Below are 25,595 nucleotides of genomic sequence, written 5' to 3'. Positions count from 1 at the left end.
ACAGTATATGTACATAGGCAACAAAAATTACCCAAAACCAAAAACTATCCAAAAGTTAATTTATTCGGCTTAACAATAATTTACCGATTGCCTCCACTTTGTGTGGAGGCTATGGGAGAATATACATGTGTTTGAGACATTGCAACTTGCAAAGGATTTTTGAATGTCTCTTGGCAGTCCTGCTAAAATTAATGTCTTGGATTGGCTGAGAATTAATTCCTACAACAATTTCTTATGCCAACCTCTTCAAATCCCGTGGGGTATGGTGTTTCCTTTAGGCCGGTATTTGGAGTTTGTGGCTACACAAGAATACATAGCACTAATTTCAAACAACTTTTCCTTGTGTAATTGGGTTATAAGAATTCACAAGGGGGTTTGGGTGAGTGATTTTTCTAGAGCTATTAGTATAGCTAGCTACTAGTGATGCTGCCGACTGCCGTGCTGCGAAGTTGTGATTGTGAGCTCTTAGAGATAGACTTCATTTGAGTAACCAGTTACAGATTTTCGCAGTGGAAGTTGAACTAGATGTTAAAGTAGTTATTCAGTTCATTCTCAAAAAAAAAAAGTAGTTATTCAGTTGGTTTCGAGTTCTACCTGCACTAACATAACATTACACTCACTTCTCTTTTGGTTGATTGCAGGAAATGATAATTTTACATCCTCAAGTAAGAGTTAATCACTGTTTCAGGGTAGCCAACAAATTTGCAAGTGCACTAGCAAGGTGAGGAACTAATCTTCAGCATGATTTTTTTTTTTTTTTTTTTTTGAGTTTGAAAAACCTTCCCTATGAGCTATGACGTTCATTGCTTTTGAACTTTGACATTATGGGCATGTATTAGATAAGCTTTACTCAAGTTGCGCTTCTTTGTTGCTAATGCATTTCCTTTACTCAAGCTGACTTCTTTAAACAACAAAATGACAATTCCCTATTTTGTGTTTATTTATCTTGGGAGCCAAGAGTGATCACTCTAGAAATGAAAGGAAAACACAGGCAATTGAAACAAATTTGGAACATTTATACTTAATTTGTACTTTTTATTTCCTGTTAGGCCATACATCAAATGATTTAAATCCAAACTATGATTCATAGAAACATCAAGACCTATATGAGCAAATCAAAACAGGGTTATTTTGAAAAGGAAAAAAAAAATGCTAGTTAACTGTATTAAACTAGCAGGTGAGATTATCACCAGGAGCAACACCAAGTTGGTTACAAAATTCTGTGTAATACTCAACACGTTTTTGAACTGTTGCAGGGTTTCCACCATCACATTCAAGGGCACCATTAATGGCTCGAATCGTTGCTCCGAACCCTTGACTTACGACTGGCCTAACAGACCTCATCCAATACCACAAGCCAGTCTTAAACGCAATAACTGGATCATTTGCAACGGTTTCAGGAGAGTTCAATCCATCGAACCCAATGCTATTTCCTGCTGGTCCGTAATTGAAATTCCATGATAGTTGGATTGGTCCACGACCATAGTAACCCTTGTTGGGATTGCATGGATATTGTGTGTTGGTCTCATCACAGTAGTCCTTAGAGGCACCATCTATCTCCTCTATGTAGCAAAAAACTGCAACAAGAAGATAATATTATTTGTGTTGTATTAGTCAGGGCAGTTATATAGTCGAATTCAATTGAAAATCTTAAAGTACAACACCTAAGTTTTACCCATATAATATTAGTTTTTGGTTTATGCATGTATTCTAATATTCATTGGTATTTAATGTACGTGATTGTAAAAGTAAGAGAAAGATAAGCAAGATCTTACGTCCAGTTTCATGTGCAACATTGCCAAAGAAAGCTGCAATCTCACGTTTAGAATCATCAACCGATCCAATCCTACCAAAGTTATCAAATGCTGTAAGAGCTTCAAGAAAAGCTGCTCGTGTATAAAAGTTCTTTCCAGCGCAACTAGCATCAGCCTGATCAATTATCCCATTGAAGAATTCTTGTGTCACAATATCAGCCACTGAAACATCATTAGGTGGTGGTGAAGCAATGCAAGGACCTTGTTGACACCCAGTGCCACAATAGTCATTACCAGTGCCACAATAGCCCCATTGGCTGCAACATTGGTCTGAAGCACAACCACAATTTTGTGCCTTTGTGTAACTTGGCAAGGACCCAGCTAGGAGTCCCAATAGAAGAAGGGTTAGAAGGTTTTTCTTGGTGATAAGGGCTGCCATTTTTGGAAGAGAGAAATGGGTGATGAGGAAATTAGACTTGGGGGTTGTGGTATTTATAGTGCAAATTAGAGTTACAAATTAATGTATTTAAAGCAAGTTATTTGACTTTAAATTTGAACATAATAAGTTCTAGATGAGCGTGTTTGATACGTATTTGAGTGGGACTTATCCTTATTTTTTGTATGTGGGTGTGTGTGGACTTTGTGTATGGTCATTGGTCAGTAATGATATTTGGTTTCTGTTCTTGTCGTAAAGGGAGTTTTGCGCGTATATTGGTCAAAATTTTCCACGGTCAATTCGGTGGTACGCCTTCGCGTAGTGGCAACTGCATGTTTTATTTTCCCTATTAACACTAAGAGAGAGAGGACCAACCTTAGGACTATGCCACTTGGGTCCATTTAAAATTTTCATCTTTACATTTCAAATTGTATTGAACCGGCCAGAGAAAGAGAGGTGAAGTTCTTTGTGGAACCCTAAAAAGTTCTTTGCGGAACCCCAATAGATTTACGGGTACGGCACAAGCTACACAACCGAGGCCAGCCCTAGGCCTAAGCCCTAGGCCTAAGCCATTTAGGCCACCGCCTACGACCCTTACTATAGGAAGTCCCAAAATTTTGAGGCAAAAATTGATATATTTAAAAAAAAAATTAGAACTTAGGAAAAAAAATTAGTTTTATAATTTTTCTTTACTTTTAAGAAGTCCCAAAGAATTGGGTAATGCCAAAGATAATACAACTTTAAATACATGAATCTTACAAAAATTGATGGAAAAACCTTAATTAAATAAACTTGAAAGTTGATTCTAAAAAAAAAAAAATTGAAAGTTAAATGAATGGAATGGACGAAAGTAAAGTTAAAGGACTAAAGTGAATTTTGGTGAAACATAGAGGGCGAGTATTGCATTTTTGCCTAAATAATATTTCCACCTAAATTAATTTGTATGAGAGAGAGATCCAAATGTTTAACATCAGAATTTACTTTGGAAGAAAAAAATAAAATAAAATAGAATCCAGATTTTTTTGGAGAGAGAAAAGGTGGAATTCGGATATTGCTCTCTAAAATTTAATAATAATAATAATAATAATGGAATCTAGAACCCCAAAAACTTAATTTATTCGTAATTGACAATATTTTCTCAATACTACGTCCACAAAAATTTCACAATAAATTCTTCTAGGTGGCAAGTTGTTACTAGTTTTAATTTAAACTCACCACTGAAATTTTTTTTTTTTCTGTCACGTAAGATTTATTGTAAAAATGTTGTAAACGCCACATTTTTCTTTCCCAATTACCTATCTTTTTATGTTAGTCTTGATCAGAAATTTCAATATTTTAGGGAATGAGATTCAATGCACTACCTTTCAAATAAACAATCTATTTTTAGCATCTCTAATTTAAACTTAAATAAATCTAATAAAAAATTGAGTATAAACTTTTTAAATAAGTAAAAAGTATATATTTAATGAAGGATATTGATATATATTTAAAGACCTTTTAAATCAAAAATCATATACATGAAATATAGAATCAAGGAAAAGCAATTGAGATAATAATAATAATAAATAAAATAAATAAATATCAACAACTATCTAGAAAAAAGAGGGAGAAAATGTCAACCGCCAGTCATGTATCCAGTATTCACAAATTGACTAGATTACGTTGACCTGCCCACCCTCATTAAGTACGGGTATTTCACAACATCAACCTTAGGCATAATGATTTGACTTTAACGAAACGGCGGACAGTTCAAAACTTTATGGAACAGTTCTGTTCTCATTGAAATTTATAATCTAGAAAATCTATCATTTTCTGTAATTATCTGTAGATTCTTATATAGGTGTAAGAATTGATATTGGTTGGAATTTTGATAGAGATCCACATAATGAAATTTTGTAATATTTTGTGTATGATTATCAAACCCTTACCAGTAATAAACCAATATCGAGCCATGAGAATATTGAGAGTAACTCAAGTAAGTTTTTTTTTTTTAATGAACGTAAAAAAGGTCTTATTTGTGTGATCATTGACTAACCTACTTGAACCCATAGTATTCATTGTGTGGGGCACTCCTAAGTGGATTAAGGCTATCCATGTCGTGACACAACATTTTTTTGCAAAACATATAGTTCAATCCAAACAAATTTTAGACATGCAGGTGTGATTTAGTCCGAGACTCCTACCAATGCACCACGCCTCCAAAGGCAGTAACTCAAGTAAGATGATAGAACTGTAGAAATATCCTTATATGGTAGTACAAATAATCAAAAATTTTTGTATAGTTCAAATTTTAGGAAAGAAAAATTAGGAAAATAGACCCTTTCTATTTATTTACTTTTTTTAGGAGACAATATTAAACACTTTTTTTTTAATGTAGATATAATAGTATTTTAACTTATAGTATCCACTCCATCCTAATTACTCTTTATCATCAATAACAATTGATTTTTGGTATAAGTGTGGTTTGACCTTTGAAGTATAGTCCCATATCTCTTATTCAAAAAAAATTTAAAAAAATTGTCAATTTAGAAAATTGTAAGTCTAGAACCCGCTATAAAGCCTCCTTTGAAACTTGACCTGTTTAGAAGTAAACTCAAAGAACATGCTCCAGTGCTATACTTCATATAGATGCAATAAGCCTCCTTTGAAGCTTGACTTATTTTAAAAGTAAACTCATTCATGAACGTGCTCCAATGCTATATTTCGTATAGATGCAATTAGCTTCCTTTGAAGCTTAACTGATTTTGAAAGTAAACTCATTCATGGACATGCTCCAGTGCAATACTTCGTATAGATGCAATTAACTATATATAGATACAAGGTTGATAGATGTTGTCGAGTTTATAACAAAATATTTTATTTGATAAATATGATATTACATAGAAGAATAAACAATAAGTTATGGCATTAGTGAAATGACTGACTACCTTAACAAGAAGTTGAATAGAAAACGATGAAAATTTCCAGTTGAAATTCAACAATACATTCATGATGTTTAGTCATGAATCGGTGAAGAAACAATCAATCAAGCTCATGAACTAGCTTGAGTTTGTCTTTATAAACTGAACTAAATTTGAATACTTCTAGCTGGGTGCCAAAGTTGAGCTGGGACTATACTCTAATTGAAAGATTGAACAAACCAAGTCCAATCTTTTTAATTCTTGACGACTTTACTCAACTTGATTGCAGCAGCACTAACTTATTCAAACAAAACATTTAATACTTGCTTGACTCGTTCTTAGTGCAACCTAACTTCATCTAATAATACAAACTGTACAAAACAATTTGCGATTCCTGAAAGCACTACTATAGGATATAAGTTCAACCTTACTATGCTAAAAGTCGTAGCTTATCAAATGAACTGAGTTATAACTTACAGTATAACTTGACTTGAAAAAAAAAAATTGTTTATATCATTTATATATTTAGGAAATAAAGTAATAAACCAAACTCAAACAAAAATTTTCATACAATTATAAAAAAAAATCCTAGCTCAACATTATAATGTGCTTATTATAGCGTGTTTATGAACAAGTTCAAGCATAGCTAGATTAAAGTATATATAACATTATTTGTGTGGCTGCAAGCATAGATTGAATTGTTTATGATCAAATTATTATTTGTAATTTATTATGAAATATAAATATTAACTTTTATTAACACATGGTTAATCTAAAATTTATAAGTTCATTAACAAAAATTGTTTTATCTAATTAATTCAAAATATCTAACTTCATCTATAATTCTTTACTAATGGTTAGCATAGATTTGTGAAATTATTAATTAAAAAAAGACCATAAAGCTTGTTTTACAAGACAATTAACATGTAATTTCATTTCGTGATAAGCTCAAACTCAACTTGTCTACAACCCTATTAAATAATATAATAAGAATAGCTTTCCTAGATTCACAATCGCTGTAAATTATGCAATTTTCTCCGTCATCAAAGTACTGCATAGCCTGCATGCACCTCCTCCTCAAGCATTGACCCATCTTGGGGCTCATATGATCCTTTTTTTACTCTCTCTACTTCCAAAACTACAGTGTTGATCATAATTCCTCCTCATGTTTGCTTTTCTCATTTTCATATCCTGATGCCCTCCCACTCCTCCCAATTAAAAATGGTTCTGGCGAGGAATTTTCATGATGCATTTCTAGACCTTGATAAGATCGAGCTGCAAAAAACTCCGGTCCAGATTTAGCTGTTCCTTTGATTACAGACTTTGGATTGTCACGCAATTGCAGAACCTTATCTGTTGCATTGGCTAAAGCAAGAGTCCCCTCATTGTCTTCCCCACCATTCTCTTCTGTAAGTAAATAAATAATAAATTCAGATCCCATGAAATATGGTAAATATCCAAAAAAAGATTCGTTCAACTTATCAACTTCGTAGGTCAATTCAACAATTCAAAGTCTTAGATTGCTGTATACCAAAAACAAAAAACTATGGATGATAATGAACACACAAATGACACTTTAAATAATATATATATATATATATATATATATATATTCTTAGTAAATTGAAGCAGCGTTCAACACATACCATTTGGTAGAACAGGATTCCTGTAGAAAATCATAGCTTTTTATTTTATTTCATTTTATTTATTTATGTTGTATAAATCATCTCAAACAGAAAAATATGCACATTTCGTTAACAGTAACACCTAAAATTTCAATTGAGTGAATTGAAATTTCCATCAAAGTAATAAGTTCATACACTGATATTCTATTTGATTGACATGTACACATCCACGTATATTTCACCAGAAGTGTAACTTACCATTTTTAATCAATTTTTCCATTGAGGGAAACATAAAATCATAGAATCAAGCAATTAGACTAGATCCCTTTTTTTCTTCTTTTATAAAACTTCTATTTGACATTCACTGTAAATGATATCATACTTGTTACAACAAACCAAACCAAACCAAACCAAACCAAAGGAGAGAGATAACTACCTTGCAGATCAAAATCTTCTACATATCCACCATGGAAAAAGGAAAACCGTGCTTCTGACCCATTTCTCACTTCCACTGGACATGAATTAATCAAATCCTGGAATTCCATTACATATTCTCCTGTCCACTGACTTCCTCTGAATCATAGAAATTTTAACATTTTAACAATTAAGGGTAAAGAGAGAAGGGGAAAGGGGGGGGGGGGGGGGGGAAGAGAGAGAGAGGCATCTAACTCTAGAAATAAACTAACTAAAAAACCTACTTTTTTTTATAAGTACAAACTAATCAAAAAACATGAACGCTAATACAAAATGTTTCCCCATAGCCCATATATTACCATTCCTAATTGTTTTAGTTCTATACAAATATCCAACCACAAGAATTTACTGACGTTTCTATTGTTTCATCACTAGTCACTCTACTCTAAGTCATATATCAAGAAGTCATTTAGACAGCCTGAGATGTGAACCAGGGAAGTTGATTGAGAAGATAAAAGACAAGTTCAAAACTATCACTAAGGAAATGGAAGACAACTTTAGAAGATCATAAAATCATAATGAAATATATGGAAATAAAATGATTAATGATACTCAGAAGCATCAGTAGGGAAAGCCTAAAATCAGCTAATCTCAACTTCAGTTCAAGCAAAAAGAAATATAAGGGTGACAAAAACACGAAAGCTGATTGGGATAGACATTATTCTAGCAACAATACCAAACTAATTAACTTAGAAGGAAAAGGGGTCTGGAATCTAGTAGAAAAAGGAGGAACCTTATGGAGGACTATTAATAGAGAAGTTCTCCTATTATCCATAGGAAAAAGGAAATATAAATTTACTCCTTTTTTTTTCTTTTGATAAATAATAAACATTTTATTGTAATACGATGTACTTCATGCACCTTGGATGAGTACGCAAATTACCTAAAATAATTTTAAATTATACTTGTAAATTGACTAAGACAACATTAATCAACTCAAATATGTCTCCTAAAAACATTAAAGAAAATTAAAAACCAGAATTCAGGATTCAGTTCAACAAAAAAAAAAATGTCTCCTAAAATCATGTTTCCTTCAAATAAAAGCTGTCCGAGTGCCTTATTTACACTACACTGTGGGGCCCACAAATCATTCTTTGTTATTGGTAAGTTACACATGCATCCAGCAGGTCTTGAACCCACAACCTCACATTCCACTTGCTCTTACAAGGAATAAAGGTGTCATTTGAGCTAGAAATCATGCCAAGCCTATTACAAGAGAAGTTGTCATTTATACTAGGAAGAGTAAGATGATCTATATACTTGTACAGAATCACAATGTAAGACTTCTCCAATGCAAGAGATTCATTTATTGAGCCACTCCCTGGCCTTGCATTGGAGAAGAATGACCAATGAGATTCTGTACAAAGTTCATAGACCCATAGAGCATCTAGCTCTTCCTAGTTAAAGCAATCAACTGATTAGATGCAGACCTCCGAATTAATACCTTAAAAAAGATGCATCTTACACGAGAAACATGAAGGGAAAGTCAAGCAGTTAATTAGAGTGTTAGGGTAAATGAGGTTATTGTCATCCTTTGCATGATGGCCTGTTTTCCTAATGGTCATTCTGTCCAGAATATTAATTTAAACCAGATTGAACTATTCAGCTTTCACAATTTACATATTACAAATTTTTAATCTCTACAGCAAGTAAGGACAAATAATTACACCAAAAAAAAAAGCATTTTATTTTGATATAATTCATAAAAGACTGACAGCCCATAACTTAACCCAATAAAGTAAGAGGTAATTGTTTTAGGTCGTTTATTCAGAATCATTGGATACAGACATAACTGCAGAGCATTCCCAACACAATACCTGTTGAAAGCTAGCATGGCTTCAAATGGAGTAATGACCGGAGATAAGTATTCTTTGCTCTCCAGAAGAGCAGTTTGGGCACAGGAGACAAAAATGAAAACATCACACTGCCACAAATGGAAATTTTGGTAATAAAACTATTATATTCCAACTTCTATAACAAATAAGCAGGCAGAAATCAACTTGCACATATCAAAGTTCACCTCAGGAAAGTTGGCAAGTTTAGCAGGGTTTGGCTTTCCCATAACAAGGGTATAGGCCTTTTTCCCTGCTGCTGTGATCAGCTCTTTCATCTGATGAATCATATGTAGGTAACCAGCTGCATCAACAGTTGCAGGATGAATAATTACAGTGGTAGATATGCATGAATCTCAACATTATTGAATTTTCACCATTCTATGACAAATTATGTTATAACAATATAAGAAGAATAACACAACGAAAAGAATTTTATTTTTTATGTCCTAAACTACCAGACCAATAAAATTGTCATGCTTAAACTGAAAATGGAATATTGACGGATCTTACCAAATTTTTTTAATTTCAAGTTCTCTAGATTAATTAAGAACCAGTTCACCAAACAAGGAGTTAAGGGTTCAAATATAGCAAACAACCATGTACACACAAACAATGACATGAAATCATCCCAGAACAGAAATCAATGTAAATCTGACAACCCCATCAATATAACAGTATCAGAATTTATCAATTGATAAAAATTAAGAAACCATATAAATCAATAATGAAGAAATGAAATGAAGTCTAACAACAACTTAATTCATAAGGTCAACTTTATTAGCCTTTAGGCATAAAATACATGATTAAATAAAGGGAAATGTGTTTACAATTCATGAAACATGGTTAGAAAGAAAAAATATGAGTTAGCAAACTGTACACAACAAACACCCATACAAACCGATCTTGCCCAATCCCACAAAGGAACTTACCTACACCAAGAGTTCCCACCAAAATGCCAATGATATTGGCATCCTTTGCTTTTTCCACTAGGTAATATCTGCATGCATCATTCAAACAGTAAATAAAAAAAAAAGGTGCACGACATAAATTGAACAATAGGTACAAGTGAATCAATAAACTTTTAAGGAGAAAAGGAGATAAAAGTGATAAAAGGGAGGGGGGAGCAGTGCATAACAATTGAATTGCCTATCATACCGGCGCTTAAGAATTCTTTTCTGTTGAGATACATCTGTCACCAAACAATTCTCAGTTGCATCATATCTGACTAAAACAAACATCATCAAACATAAAGCAATGATTAATTATGAAAAATAGAAAACAATAAACACAACTGACAATATGCTAACACATACTGGAAGCTACACGGAAAATGGAAAATCAACATATAAACACTCCACAAGTGATTGTTTGATATAGCTATTAATTTCTCTAACTAATATATTTTCAATTATAAGAAAAGCAACAACAAACAATGATGGGAAATACTTAAGACATATGCCGGATGCAGAGTGGGAAAAATATGTGCAATTATACAGCTTGAATTCACAAGAAAACACTTGATGACCAGTAGTGGAAAGGAAACAGGTTAAGTTTCAAATACATGCATGAGCATTGTAACAGAACTTCAAGGGTATGCACAAATGTTCATGTATACCACATATGAACAAGCTGCAAGCCATAATAAGTTATGAATGAATGTGCATGTATACCACATATGTGCAGCATGTTACAAATAGTGAAAAGGAAAAACTTTATTTTAGCAACACTAAAAGGCTCATAAAAAATTAATCACAATGCTAGTAAAAAGAATGACAAAAATATCTCCACCCTCAAAACTTTGTCAACCATATGGGTGGAGCAACATGCTGGGATCTGAGGTATACAAACACACAAATACATTGTGAATATCAGGAAATTATCATTAGGAACATAGAACACATATCAAAACAAACACACACGTAGTGAGGGACAAAACAATTTATCTACCTATATCACAGCCATTAAATGTCATCACAACATTTGCAAATGCTGAATTGTCAGAACCAATCCAAAATAGCAAGTAGTCCTCCATTCTTTGTCCGTCAGGTATACTCCAGGTCAAGCCTCCAATACTATAGCTATTAGCTGGTGTTGTCCCACAAGTGCTATTATTGGTACAGTCACTAGCTGGTCCCACAAGCACATTGGAATTGTTATGATCATCAGATGGATTCATAACAGAACACTTAACATCAGCAAAATGGATTTCTGATTTAGATTTGGACTGAGATAACCTTGATGCCTCTTCCAGTGCTTTTCTAACATGCTTTATCGAATGTGCATATTCCAGCCCATAAAGGACCTGCATTTGGGAAGTTAAACAAATAAACTTTAAAAAAAAATTTATGCAATAGGTCTTCCAGGAAATAAGAAAAATCAAAATAATAAGTTGTTCAATAATAGAGAAAAAAAGTATGGGATGTAAGTAGAACACTCATTATAAAAGTACTGAAAAATTCAGAACCACCACCCTAAATGTTTTTTTTTTTTATAAGTAATAAAGATAATTTCATTGATATTAAAAAGAGAGAATCACCCAAGTACACAGGGAGTATACAAGGGGGAACAATCAGGCATGGAACTCTCGATGACACCACCCTAAATGTTAATGACAAATAATGCAATATCTTATCAAAATCGTGGCTTCCTTAGCCTAATAATCCAGTTGATAGTATATTGTAAACAAACCACGTTTTTTGATCTCTATATTTTAAGAGGCACACAGTTAAATCATCAACAGTTGCAGCATATCATTTCAATACTCACAGGAAAATACAAAGCACGTGTAAAATAATGCATCAAAGGTGCAGCTAGCATGCGAGTGAATTTTCCATTGTGTTGTAACAAAGACCTAGGATTGTTTTCCACATACTTATAAGAATTGACCATTTTCCCAAGTATGTCAATCCTTTAAAATGTCTGTCATAAGTTCAAACAAAGAATGCATACCAGCAACAATATTCATAAACACACCACCAAACCTTTAAACTAATTAATCCCATACAGTAGCCACTATTTAGTTGACTTGAACCTTTCTTTCTATGCAAAAACAAATTGTTTCAACAAGAATACCATTAGACTGACCTGCTCTTCCCAGTATCAAATGCAGCTATATGTATCTGAAGTGTGCAAAATATTATGAACCATATGAAGGTAAATAGTGAGATAAACATTTACGGTTTTCTTTCAAATTTTGATGAGTAAAACGGTAGACTTAGAAAGATAATAAAGCAAACATTAGGCACACATTGTCAACTCTAACATCCATTTATTGCAATGAAAATGCAAAACATTTCAAATTAATTTCTATACCACAACACGCTTGCCATTGGTCAAAGCATAATTCGAAAGATCTTCAACACAATTGGACACACTAATGGAAGCCTTTCCAAAAACAAAGAATGCTGGAAGTGTTGTTGTCCTGCAAACAGAAAAGGGGCCTTCAATAGCATGGCATGTGAAGTATTTTAACAGCAAAGAAAACTACATTGCTAAGCCAACTTTGCAGAATTCCTAAATCCACTGAAAAAATATTAAGAGAGAAAACCTAAGTTCAAATCCCTCTACCATAATTAACATTGCCAACGAACATAAACAAATAAATCTAGATCATATCTTACTCCCTTAACACCATAGACCCTAAACCCTAACCCTGCTGCAAAGGATTCAATGGCCTTCACTAGTCTCAAGCTCTTTGATTCATTACATCTAATTTTCATTGATTTAGGTCCCCAGCAATTTCTCAATATCAATATTACATCCTACCACTTTAATTCCTTCTCTTCCTGATTTAAACTCTTTGCAACTCAAACTATCAGTAAAAATTGTTTTTGATGTTTTAGATTTAGTACATGGATTTTTTTTTTCTTAAGTGATTTTTTGGCTGCAAGAGGAGGGGAAGGGGTTTAATACATGAAAATTGTTTGACAATTAAATGATGGTGCTGGATGCTGGCAGGCAGGAAATAATCCGGAACACATGTTTTAAAAAGACAAGAGTTAGCCAGAGGATACAAGGAAAAGATTATCAAGAATGGCAAGACATAAATCTCAATTTCACAGTTCTGAAATAGGTGGGCCTCAGCAGCAAGCCTTTCTTCAATCCAATCATCATAAACTCCTTAATGCAATTTTGAATTAAGATGCAAAAATAAGGGGGGGGGGGGGGGGGAGCGTATCTATAGAGTATTGGAGTTTTCAATCTAAATCCCCAAAAATGCCAATACCAGGATAGCAAGTTTCTGCAAGATTTTTACGCACAAGATTTTTCTCTAATAAGAAAAATGCAAAAATGTAATTAAATTTTGTTTCCCTGATCTAATTGAAACCCATGACCTCAACCTCCATCTTGCTCTTACAAGGGGAGGAGCAACCATTTGAGCTAGTACTCATTGACTACTTTTTCATTGTAGTTGAGATGCAAACATTCAAAATAAATAATCATACATTATCAGCAATTTCAGTGATGAATGTTTATTTTAGATTCCTGTTACTCAAGCTTTGCATAAAAGATATGGAATATGCATGATTCTTTTCCCGTTAACATTAATATCTTACACACAGCCTCAGATATTTGCAAATAGATTACCCAAATTTGTTAACAAGTACTCACGGGCTGAGACACGTATGTCCATAATGTACAACACACTCAGCATCGGCGTGCAATGCTCCAACCTCATCCACGCAGCAACTACCGAATGTTGTGTCTGCCATCACAAATAATCTAACATCTTTGTTGTTGTCTCCATTTTTTTCAGTACTGCATTTTCTCAGCGACCGAAGTTGTTCGCGCAGAGCTCTCACCACTCGCGTTGAATCCTTCAATAAATCATCTGGAAACTGAAATTCAAACAAAATGCAGTTGGATTTCGACTAATGAGCATTGAAAGTTAGCCCTAAACCTCTCTCTTTGGCCACTGATAGAAATTTAGGAATAGAATTTGAAAGTAAATTCTGAATGAAAAATTGAAAAAAATTCACTGAAACTAGTAAATTAATCGCATTCAAAATTCACTCTTTCAGTTACAGCAATTTTTTTTCTTTTCCTTTTCTTCAGTTTCTCAGCAAACAAACAGAGAATGAAGAAACAGAATTTCAAAAATCTCTTCGAAATCAACTGAAGCAAGTAAACTAATCACATTTAAATTTCACTGACACAGTAACATTTTATTCCTTTTCCTTCATTTTCTCAGGAAACAAAGAGAGAATAAGGAAATAAAATTTCCAAAATCTCTCCAGAAACTTTGAAGAAAGCAACCGAAACTAACAAACTAATCAAACTTAAATTCTCACTAACACACACTAACTTTCTATATTCCTTTGCTTCAGTTTCTCAGCAACCAATCAGAGAATAAAGACACCGAATTTCAGAAATCTCTCTACAAGCTTCTGTTATTATTATTATTTTTTTCTCTTTTGTTCAGTAAATTGTTTCCAATTCCATTAACACAAAAGAAAATTTTATTTTCCTTTTAGTTTTCTCGGAAACCAAACAGAGGATTAAAAAACGAGAGAAAATTTCTAGGGTTTTAGGAAGTTCCATTTTTTTGGGTGGTTTATTCAGCGTTACCTGTAAAGCGACTCTGGTGAAGTTGCGGGAGTAGATGAAATCGGCAGTGGGGGCAATTTCGTAATTAGATTCCAAGTCCATGGCCGAAGATCAAATTGAGCTATAGCTGCCTCTGCTACTGCTAGGAGAGAATTGTTTCTAATGTATTATACATACAGAGGATGAACATGGCGCCAGGAGAGATTGATTCGCTTGGGCTTCAGGTTCTCGGCCCAATATTTTGGGCCCTCTTGGTATAAAATAGAAGCCCAAACAAAACACAAACCCTAGCCTCACGCTCGGAGCTCTCTGCCTCTCTTCTCACTCTCATCTCTACCGCTCTCCCTCGTCGCCGTCGGCCACCACAGACCTCAGCCTCAGATCTTTAAGCACCTCCATCGACAAAGGGTTCCGGTAAGCCTCTGTATATATATACATATCGTCTTTTGTTAGTGAAGATTCGCTCCAATGCTCTGTTTGGTTGAGTAGAAAATTGATGAGAATTTTTTTTTTTTTTAATAAATTTAATTTAATTTTCTGTCTGTGTTTCTATCAATGTTGTGTGCTTATTATGTAAACCTCGTTTCATTGAAAACAAAATAATTTTGTGTTGTGAAACAATGCCTAAACTTTATATAAAAGAAAAAAGGGTTTTCTTTGGGTTTTGGTTTATGGTGGAGAATTGTTGAATTTTAGTGAGGAATTGTTGGATTGAGCAAGGTTTTATAGACGGATTTCGTGAGGAATTTCAGGTTTTATGGACTGATTTCAATTCTGGGAGCTGTTTGTTTTCTGACACATTTTTGTGAATGATTCATAGCATAGTTCGTGGGTAAATTTAGGGGTTTGAAGCTCTGTTGTGTTCCTTTTTGTTTGGTTGCTGTGAAAATGTAATGGCAAAACAGAGATTCTTAGGAGCTGTTTGATTTTGCAATTTTTATTTATGGCATAGATTTGTGGATTTTATTGGTTAATGTGAGAAATTTAGCCTTATCAAAGTTACGATATAAAAAATACTGAAGTTTCGGGTCTTTTGGAAACCAATTCCCTTGTGAACCAAAAATATAACAGAACCCTGTATTTAGTTTAGCCAATATTATTGATCTATTTGTTCATCAAAGTAGCTTGTCACTCTCAATCTCTGTCTCTCAGTCGAGTTAGGTTGGGATTTTAGGGTTTGGGTTTCTCTTATTTTTTTATTTTACTGGGATGGTGTTTCCGTGTAAGGGGTTGTTAATGTGGTTGTTAGAAACATGAATATGCATTGATTCCAGATTGCTTTTACCTTTTAAGTTTTAACTACTTATGTATCAAGTTCACACTTCCAAATGCAGTTTCTAGGATTTTTGTGTTACTCTAGATTTTCCGGGTTAGTGGCCTACCCTAACTAGTCTGTTGAGGGTCCATAACCGAACCCAAAATTTTGGAACTAAAGCTTGATTGTTGTTTCTGTTGTTCTGGTTTTGGTGTATTAGGTATGTTCTTTATTTATGTTGTTAACAGATTAATCGGCTATTTGATATGCTATCCAATGGTAATTGGTTTTATGAAGTAACAAGAGTGTTGACTGGTTCGAATTTGATCCTCTTTGTGCTGATGTCAACTTGATTATATTTATAACATATTGAATTGGACCTAAAATTGTTATTATTATTGTGCTGGGGTCACATTGCCCTCTTCTGGGTTAATTTCTGTTCATTCTAGGACATTGCCAATTTCCCTTTGTTGTCCAAAATGGCAGTTTTCATTAAGGGTGGAAGTTCAGCCATTCCATTAAGGCATAAGGCATTATCACTTCAGTCTCTACCATTTTCTTCTATAAATAGGTACTTCAAGAGACATTGTAACATAAAGATTGAAACGAAAAAACACTGAAAGATAAATAACGAATATATATATATATATATATATTCAGTGTTATTAATAATATAACCTGATGGATAACCACTAAAAAAGAAATAATTCATATATAATTTTATCCTCAATTTTTTATCTTGTCTCTATATTTCTTTTAGGGTAAATTTCATTAATCTACTCTAAGGTTTTGACTATTATCAAGCACGTTTAGGGCATTTCAAAACTAACCAATATGCCCCTAAGATAGAAAAGAAAATTGACTAATGGGCTTAATAGTGTTTATTGTTTATGGACTAAGTTGGGTTTAAGGACCAAATTTGTCAATTTTAAAATATTTTTAACCCAATTGGCATTAACCTAAATCTCACGACAAGTTAATTGAAATGTGAGTTTTAATTTGCTCAACTGGTAAAATCTCTTGTGGTTAAATAAGAGATATAGGGCTCGTTTGGTTGGGAGAATGAAAAAGTGAGAAAATAAAAAATAGAAAGATGATGGAAAAGTAGGAGGATAGAAAAGTTTTTAATTTTCCTCAGTTGTGTTTGGTTGAGAGGGTGGAAAAGTACAGGGATGAAATTTTTTTTGGTTTGGTTGAAAACAAGGTTTGCATAAATTTACCATCATGCCTCTCTTAAATTAAAGAGAAAGTAATGCATTATACTTTTTTTAAAAATTGTGTATAGATGAAAGTGGACATTTCAAAAAAATAGCATAAGAAATTAGGGATGATAATGAGGCGGGGCAAGGCCGAAGGAAGAAATCTTCGCCTCCGGCCCGTATAGATTTTTCTTGCCCCATCCCCACCTCGCCTCGTATGACAGGGAACATTTCTTGCCCCATCCCCGTCCCTTAAGGCCCTGCGAAGCCCTGCTCCACACCGTAAAACTTTATTTCTTGTTAATTTTCCCTATAACTATTACCATTTTTTCAAATAAAATGACGTGTTTCAATATTAAAAATATACTTGAAATTATAAATAAATTTATCCTATCAAATCAAACTAATTTTTGCAAAAATTAAATAATATTATCTAAATGTTTAACAAGACAATGTCACAACAAAAATCTCATAGTATGACACAAAAATCTAATACTATGTTAATGATGAAAAGTAAGTTAAGAAAGACATATGAATCGTAAATGAAAAGATAAAAAATAATTTAGTTAAAATTGGTACTTTATTTCCAACTTTGCTTAAGAGAAAAGAGACCCACCTTACCACGTTAGGTAGAATAAAATAAGCTAATAATATTTTTATTTAAATAGTAAGATTTTAGAGTATGAAAAAATTATAACCTAATTCTTATTAAAACGGGGTGGGGTGGGTCTAAAAAATGTAAACCCATCCTCGTCTCGCCCCGTGATGCGATTCTAAAATCTCGCCCCATCCCTGCCCATCACCTTTGCGGGGCGAGAAAAATTTACACGGGGCGAAGCTAGGAGGGGCGAGAAAAAATTGCTATCTCTGTAAGAAATCATCTAAAAGTGTTTTCTTAAAAAATAATAAAAATAAAAATTAAGAAAAAAAAAGAAAGAAAATAAGAACCCACCTGACCAAAAAAAAAAAGCAAAAGAAAAAAAAAAGGAACGGTGGAAAGTCAAAAGAGAACAAAAAAAAAAAATTAACATTACGGTGGAAAAAAAAAAAACCAGAAAAGTAGAGGTAATTTTGTCAAAAAAAAAATTTCTCGCTTTTCATTCCAATTTTAAGAAATATTTTGAAGGGGAGGAAAGAAAAATTGTGGGCTCTACAACTTTTCTTTCTGCCTCCCCTCTTCACCAATCAGTGGAAAATGTCATTTTTCCATCTTCTCTGTTTTCACCCCAACGAAGCACACCTTTAGGGTCAATTTTCACTTATACCAAAAATCGATTGGTGTCTTATTTTGAAAATAAAAAGTTATCATCAAAAACGGATGTATGGTTTAAAACTTTTTTTCTAAAAAAACAAAAATCAAAAACAGAACAAAATCTAATAGTTAAATAAGAGATTTAGAGTTCAATTTTTACTTATATTAAAAATCGATTTGTGTCTTAATTTAATAAGAAAAAGTTATTATCAAACGAATGCCCAGTTTAAAACTTTCTCTCTCAAAAAACAAAAAAACAAAACAAAAGGTTACCATTTATTTTATTTAGCTTATATCAAAAGAACTAGAGCTTTCTAGAAACCCCATATTTAAAAGGGCAGAGAAAGCCCAAGCCCAAACCCAATAGTAAAAAAAAAGAAAAACAGCTCAGGCGCTGCGGGCCTGTTCACCCACCTAATTCCCCGTCTGTGTTTCCTCTCGTTATCTCTTCTTCTTCTTCGTCCTTCTCCCTCTGCACCTCATTGTCTTCGGCAAATCCAACGGCCCAGTACGCACGGTCAGTTCACGCTTCTCTCTCTCTCTCACGCATACTTTACATATATTTTTACATATCTGTGTGTGCGCGCTTATATATACAATATCTAGAATATCATATGCAAGTTCACAAATTTTTGGGTTTTCAGTTTCAGTGTTCTTTTGGGTATTAGCTTAGTTTTGTTGGGTCTTTTTCGAAACCAATCCTTTGTGAATAAAAAAAGGGTCCGGCTTCTCTCTGCAACATCACCACCGCCAGACCCATTCTCTCCTTGGTGTTTTTTTTTTTTTTTCACTTTTTGAAAGTGGCACAACAATGAGTGGAGTGGCTTGACTGGATTGAGGGTAGGCAAGCGTTCACTTTATCTGGGTTTCTCTGCCGATTGAAGATGGCTTTAAATAGTGATTTTGGGTTGAGGGATGGGTAACCTGTGTGTTGTGATTTCCAATGTGAGTAATTTTTTTGTGGTGTCAATGGTAACAGAAAGGTTATGAAGATGGGATTACGACAGAGAAGTTTTTTTTTTTTTTTTCTGTTTTTGTTTTGTATTTGTTTTGTGGGCTTCTGATGGGTACAAGTGTTAAGAATATGAATCCTAGTAAATCACCATTTGTTGAAGCTATTGAAGATAAAAAAAAATTAGAGAAAAAGATAAAGTTGCACATAACATCAGATAACTAGAGTTTATCCCTTTTTGTTGTAATCTTTTTTATTTTTCAAATGCTTGTAATTATCTTCTTTACACTCTGTTTTTCAAACTAGAAGAACACTATGGCAGGGAATGATTTTTTTTTTTTTTTTTTTTTTTTAGGACCCAATTTACTGCTGCTTGGGTATTTTTGCTTCTTAGGATGCAAAATGGTGAAAAGATTAAAGATTTTATCATTCATTTTCATATTTTGACAGTAAAAGTTAGCCAAATGGGTTGAACTTCTGTAAAATTTTCTGGCTGTGATTATAACAAGTCTTAAGTTTTTTAAAGTGGTATTAAACCTTTATACACCTGCATTCTTATAGTAAAAAAAAGGTTCTTTTTTGTTGATTCCTTTGAAAAGCTCAAGTTCATAAGTGATGAAGTTTGAAACGATGATGAGTTTGTAAAAAAAACAAGGAGAGAATGGCTCTGGCGATGGTGATGTTTCAGAGAGTAGAGGGAGATGAAGGGTAGAAGATTGCAGAAATAAAGATAGTTTGAGTTGGCTTATTTTGAACCCTTAGATCACTTAATTGCCATGTGTCTTTTATCTATACAAAAAAAGGGATAGAACGGGAGGGTTTCTAACGGGAGAGGAGCCTGACCCAATAAAAAAATAACAAAACCCTGTATTTAGTTTAGCCAATATTATTGATCTATTTGTTCATCAAAGTAGCTTAACTTTTTTTTAATTAACGTTTTTTTAGAAAATAAATAATAAAATAAAATTTTAACTTAAGGGCAAAACGATGTAGTTATGGCAACAGTGGAGTGGGTGGCAAAGGACTGAAATGAAAGAAGTTAAACTTAGAGGACTGAACGAAAAATAGTGAAACTTAGAAAGTGAGTTTTGACCATATGTAGGATATCATATGTTAACACGAAAAGGGAAAAGTTCTTCTTTTTTTTTTTCCCGGTTGAATTAGTAATTTGCTAAGACTTTAGGACCCTTTTGGTTATAAAAAGAAAAGTGTAATTTTTTTTTCAATTGTACTTCTTGTCATGTTTAATAACAACTTTGTTTATTTATTTGAAAAGGAAAAATGGGGTTGTTAGGAACATGAATATGCATTGATTCCAGATTGCTTTTACCTTTTAAGTTTTAACTACTTATGTATTGAGTTCACACTTCCAAATGCAGTTTCTGGGATTTTTTTTTTTTTTTTACTCTAGTTTTGCTGGGTTAGTGGCCGATCTTGACTACTCTATTGAGGGTCCGTAGCCGAACCCAAAATTTTGGAACTAAGGCTTGATTGTTGTTGTTTTTGTTCTGGTTTTGGCGGGTTAGGTATGTTCTTTATTTATGTTGTTAACAGATAATCGGCTATGTGATATGCTATCCAATGGTGATTGGTTTTGCTAAGTAATAAGAGTGTTGACTGGTTCGAATTTTATCCTCTTTGTGCTGATGTCAACTTGATCATAATTATACCATATTGAATTGGACCTAATATTATTATTATTGTGCTGGGGTCACATTGCCCTCTTCTGGGTTAATTTCTGTTCATTCTAGAACATTGCCAATTTCCCTTTGATGTCCAAAATGACAGTTATCATTTTTTTTTTTTTTTTGGTGACATTTGGAGCCTGGTGGTGTAGGTATTGAAGCTTAATGTGTAATATACGAAGCAGCTGAACGTTTTGAAGAAGTATGAGCACCACGCAGATTACTGCCTACCAGCCTAAAATATGTGTCAGACATATACCACAATCGTATCGCCTCCCTTCTAATCCATGTATTTTACCCACCCTTCCTAAGCGTGTCCCTAGGACTTCCTTGAGCACAAACATAAATGCATCACGTCACCAACAATGTGTGCCTATCTCAAAGTACCAGCAAAGCATGCCTGTCTGCTTATTTGGTGGTAAAGGGAAAACGGGAGGTGAAAATGGGGTAAGAGTTCTTGTTATATTTCAATTTATTGGTGCTCATTACTGGACTATGTTAAGGTTAAATTTCCAAGTTGTTAGAAAAATCTATCCAAGTTGCTGATAAAGACTTTGATGTGCACTCAAATGGCTTTAATCCAACTCTCTAAATCACCTTTGAATTCTCTTTAAAATGCTGTGCTTTAGTAATTAGTTATGTCATTATGGTGCATTTTGTGTTGTGTCAATCAGTTATCTTTGTTTTGGGCTGATCTTTTGTTCCCCTTGGGATATCATAAGGAAGTCCTGTTTATAATAGGTCTCATGCAAAATGTAGTTTTACAAGTGAACCAGTAAACTTGGCTTAAGCATAAAGAAATTTATTTTTTTATTATTAATATCTGTGAATATCAATCAGAACTTGCACTCCTGGTATACATTAAACCATATTTTATTACTTTTATTCTTATTGGTGCAATAACTTCTGCTGTTGTCACTTATCAAAAAAAAAAAAAAATTCTGCTGTTGTCACTTGTCCAAACCTTATTTTTTTAATCAATAAAAATTCCCTATTTTATTTGTCCCCTTACATTTCTTTGAGAGGGCTCTTCCTCGCATTTAAGATGAAGATTCAATTATTGACATATTATGTTTCTACTTATAAAAAATTAATTGATATTACTTACTGTATATTTCATTATATTGTTTTCACTGTAATATTATTTTTCCAAAGCAAAAGCTCAAGAAAATATTTTGCTGCCAGAATTGGTGAAGGGCATTTGTCAGGGATGCATTATCATGCTCTGGTATTGTTAGTCATTGGCCCTGTTATGCAATCAGAGTGAAGGAGGGAGGATGAGATGCTCACTGATATCTTCATTAGAGGATTGTATCTCATAATAATTTGATCCGAAAAACTGCATTCACTTGACTAAACTTCTCAAATGTCTGTAGGGTTCTCCATGGAATGCTTTTCAGAATGTTTTGGGAAGGTTTAAGGGAAAGTCCGTGGAAGATGTGTTACGGCAACAGATTGAGAAGAAAGACTTCTATGATGATGGTGGCAAAGGCAAAAAGCCTCCACCAGGTGGTGGGGGCGGTAATAGTGGTGATGGTTCTGGTGAGGATGAAGGCTTTTCTGGAATCATTGATGAAACTGTGCAAGTGATTTTGGCAACTATTGGCTTTATTTTTATGGTATTAACCTCTCTCTCTCCCCCCCACCCCCACCCCCACCCCCACCCCCCCCCCCCCCCCCCCAAAAAACAAAAATCCAATGGCAAAAGTCAATAATATTGTTCACTGCTAGCATGATAACAGTAGCTACAAAGTACTTATCAAAAAACAATTCTTGAAGAAAAAGACTAGAGCCTAAAGAATTACAACTTATCAAAAATTAATATAAATTAACTAGAAAGCATAACTAAATAGTATGAGTTACTATTTTGTGCTTGGTATACTGCTTAAATGTTGGCCCAGAGTATGTGGAGGGTCAAATTCTAATGCAACCTATATTATTGCACGCATTGCTGCCTGAAAAATGAAGAATATTACAATGTCCAAAATAAATCTGATTAATAACTAGATTAATCAGATTAATTATATTATTGTTGTTCTAGTGATGTTTTAATGTGTTACTGATCCAAAAAAAACAAAGAAAAAAGTGATTTTTTAATGTGTTTTCAACTTTGATGGGATCTAGGTTGTGCTAGTTGTATGCAAGTGCAATGATTAACAATTTTAACTCATTGGTTTCATTGCAGTACGTTTACATAATCAGTGGTGAGGAGATGGCTCGGCTAGCAAAGGACTACATCAAGTATTTATTTGGAGGAAGTCAGAGTGCTCGTTTAAAGCGTGCCATGTACAAGTGGGGAAGGTTCTACAAGAAGCTGACCGAGAAAAAGGTTGTTGATCAGTTTTGGTTGGAAAAGGCAATTATCAACACCCCAACTTGGTGGGATAGCCCAGAAAAGTACCGACGTCTCTTTAAGTCTTACGAAGAATCAAATTCTGATAAGTAATTATGAGTTCAGTTGTATCATACTGCCTTGCCTACCTTCAGAATGTTGTATGTTCTGCAATTGTTGCAAGATGGTATCCAATTTTTTGGTAAATTTTTACGTGATCAGGGTTTTATGAATTAGACATGTTGAGAGCCTTTTTGGTATTTGTGGTCTAACTGTAAACATGCGAAAATTGTCTTTGATTATGTGGCAGTGGCACTGCAAGAAAGTGATAAAAAGTAGCAATAGCAAATATAGGCTTGTTTAGCCAAGTGAGGGATGGCATATAAAAGTTAATGCTAGCAAATCAAACGAGGATGAGTACAGAGGGAACTTTTAGACCATAGAGGGCCATGGCCCGTTGATTTTTTTTTTTAGAAAAAATTACTACTATATATGTGTGTGTGTGTGTGTGTGTGTGTGTGTGTGTGTGAAAGTTTGGGCTCAAATAATTCATATTCACCCCCCAAAATTGGAAATTAGCTATTTTAAAATAAAAAGCTGATCAAAAGAATCTTTTAAAAAAAAAAGTGTCACTTGATCCATGTGTTTTGCATTACATTTCACTTGTTTGATGTTTGGAGTTCAAAAGTTAAAAGTTTAGGAGAGGAGAGTAGAGGTTAAGAGGGGAAAGGAGGTGAGAGTGGATGAGAATTGTTATCCCCTCTACTTGTTTGAATGTATTAAAATTAAGTAGGGGAAGGGAGAGGGGAGAGGGGAGGGAAGAGGAGTAGTTGTATAAATTGATAATTATAAATTTTATTTGCTAATTTTAAAGAAATAGATTGACAATGACATCTTAAGGGTAAAGTTGATCTTTTAAATGTTTTTAATATAAGTGGAACTCTTCCAAAAAATCTAAATTCCTCCTTTTTTTTGGGGGGGGGGGGGGAGAGAGAGAGAGAGAGAGAGAGAATTAAAAAATGGGGGTTAGGAAAGATAAGATACCCCTTCCTCTTGATCTCCTCCAATTTGGGGGAATTAATATGAAGGGGGATTAGTAGGGTAAGATACACTCTTCCTCTTGAAAAATATATGTTATAAGACTTTAGGTTTTGAGGATGTTAGGATGTTTGGCTGACTCTGCTTAAATGATTGTTGGGTGCTTTTATTTTGGTGTGTGTGTGAGTTTTTTCTTTTTCTTTTTTCACATTTTTATTGGCAAAACTAGATGCTTTTTTAGTAAGAAGAATATTAGACATAATGATAAAATATATAAGAATTTCAACTTTCGTAGTCCACATTATTTCTTTTATATAGAATGGTTGTAGTTAACTTTCTTTCTTTTTGCTGAGAAAGTGATTGTAGTTTAAATTATTCTTCCAATTTTCTTATGTAATTAATTTAAGATACAAACATTTTTAGTCATAAATGTTGTCGAAACTAAGTTTTGCAACAAAACAAAAAATAAAATTTTAATAGATTTTTTTTATTTTGTATATTAAGAAAAATTGCAGTAACATTTAGTATAAAATCAATCATTGATGATTTTTGCCATTTAAAAGAACACTGAGTTCCATATTGATAGATCATAATGGATTAAGTAAAAACTATATTAAAGAAACTTCATAAATGATTGATCTCATGCAGAACAAAAATCAAACCTATTGTCGTTGATCACTAAAGCCAAAAACCCATGGCAAAAAGCAAATTTGCCACTGCCATTATTATAGCAAACTCAAAAATCTATAGAAGAAAGTGAGGGTTTAAATAGTGACATCCTAGGGTCACCGCATGTGGTCATGGGCTGGAATGTTTTCGCAATTGGGACAATATCATAAGGTCCGTTTGAATACAACTGAAAATTGAAAACACTATAGTAAAATAATTTTTAAATGGGCGAATAGTACTGTGAGACCCATTTTTAATGAAAAAGTTGCTGAAAATTGATGTTTGTGGGTCCTGTGAATAGTACACGGGACCCGCTGGTGTGCTGAAAAGTCAAATATTACGGCTAATGTTCATGGACAAAGCATGTAACAGTGAAATTTGTTGTGCCAAAAAAAAAAAAGGAAACGTGAAACTCAAAACGCAGACGTGCAATAAGCCTAATCCAAACGGGTATTAAGTGTGCGTTTGCATAGCAAAAGTGGCAGATGTTTTCCGTTTTTCTATGGGTCCTGCGCACTGTTCATAGACCCACAAGTACAAAAAACGCAGCAAGAAGCAATAAATTTAGGTCCCACAGGCACTATTCATAGTTTAAAAATTATTTTGTTACAATATTTTCAACAATAAGTTTTCAGCAATAAG

At 33.6% G+C, this 25,595-nt stretch overlaps 3 protein-coding genes across 4 annotated transcripts; 1 reads left to right on the top strand and 2 right to left on the bottom strand.

Moving 5' to 3' along the window:
- Positions 1-1,014: 1,014 nt before the first annotated feature.
- Positions 1,015-2,226, bottom strand: LOC142631411 (endochitinase EP3-like). The gene is made up of 2 exons (XM_075805578.1): positions 1,776-2,226; positions 1,015-1,577 (listed from the first exon to the last, which is right to left on the bottom strand). The coding sequence occupies exons 1-2, from the start codon at positions 2,191-2,193 to the stop codon at positions 1,171-1,173; spliced, it is 825 nt and encodes a 274-aa protein (XP_075661693.1). The 5' UTR covers positions 2,194-2,226; the 3' UTR covers positions 1,015-1,170.
- Positions 2,227-5,918: 3,692 nt separating this feature from the next.
- LOC142631407 (uncharacterized) lies at positions 5,919-14,748 on the bottom strand. Its single transcript, XM_075805573.1, has 10 exons — positions 14,593-14,748; positions 13,636-13,862; positions 12,337-12,445; positions 10,972-11,326; positions 10,180-10,249; positions 9,954-10,021; positions 9,210-9,325; positions 9,007-9,113; positions 7,152-7,288; positions 5,919-6,497 (listed from the first exon to the last, which is right to left on the bottom strand). Exons 1-10 carry the CDS (start codon positions 14,671-14,673, stop codon positions 6,241-6,243), a joined length of 1,527 nt encoding a protein of 508 aa, XP_075661688.1. The 5' UTR covers positions 14,674-14,748; the 3' UTR covers positions 5,919-6,240.
- A 125-nt stretch (positions 14,749-14,873) lies between these two features.
- On the top strand, positions 14,874-23,497 carry LOC142631408 (uncharacterized). Of its 2 annotated transcripts, none has more exons than XM_075805574.1 (4): positions 14,874-14,985; positions 21,067-21,361; positions 22,291-22,533; positions 23,100-23,497. In XM_075805574.1, the coding sequence occupies exons 2-4, from the start codon at positions 21,119-21,121 to the stop codon at positions 23,358-23,360; spliced, it is 747 nt and encodes a 248-aa protein (XP_075661689.1). In that variant the 5' UTR covers positions 14,874-14,985; positions 21,067-21,118; the 3' UTR covers positions 23,361-23,497. The 2 variants fall into 2 exon arrangements, with proteins under 2 accessions (XP_075661689.1, XP_075661690.1); XM_075805575.1 differs by lacking the exon at positions 14,874-14,985 and adding an exon at positions 18,637-18,794.
- Positions 23,498-25,595: the final 2,098 nt, after the last annotated feature.

Source organism: Castanea sativa, chromosome 4 (genome assembly GCF_040712315.1).
Source record: "Castanea sativa cultivar Marrone di Chiusa Pesio chromosome 4, ASM4071231v1".
NCBI lineage: Eukaryota > Viridiplantae > Streptophyta > Magnoliopsida > Fagales > Fagaceae > Castanea > Castanea sativa.
This window is presented reverse-complemented; position numbering and strand designations above follow the sequence as displayed.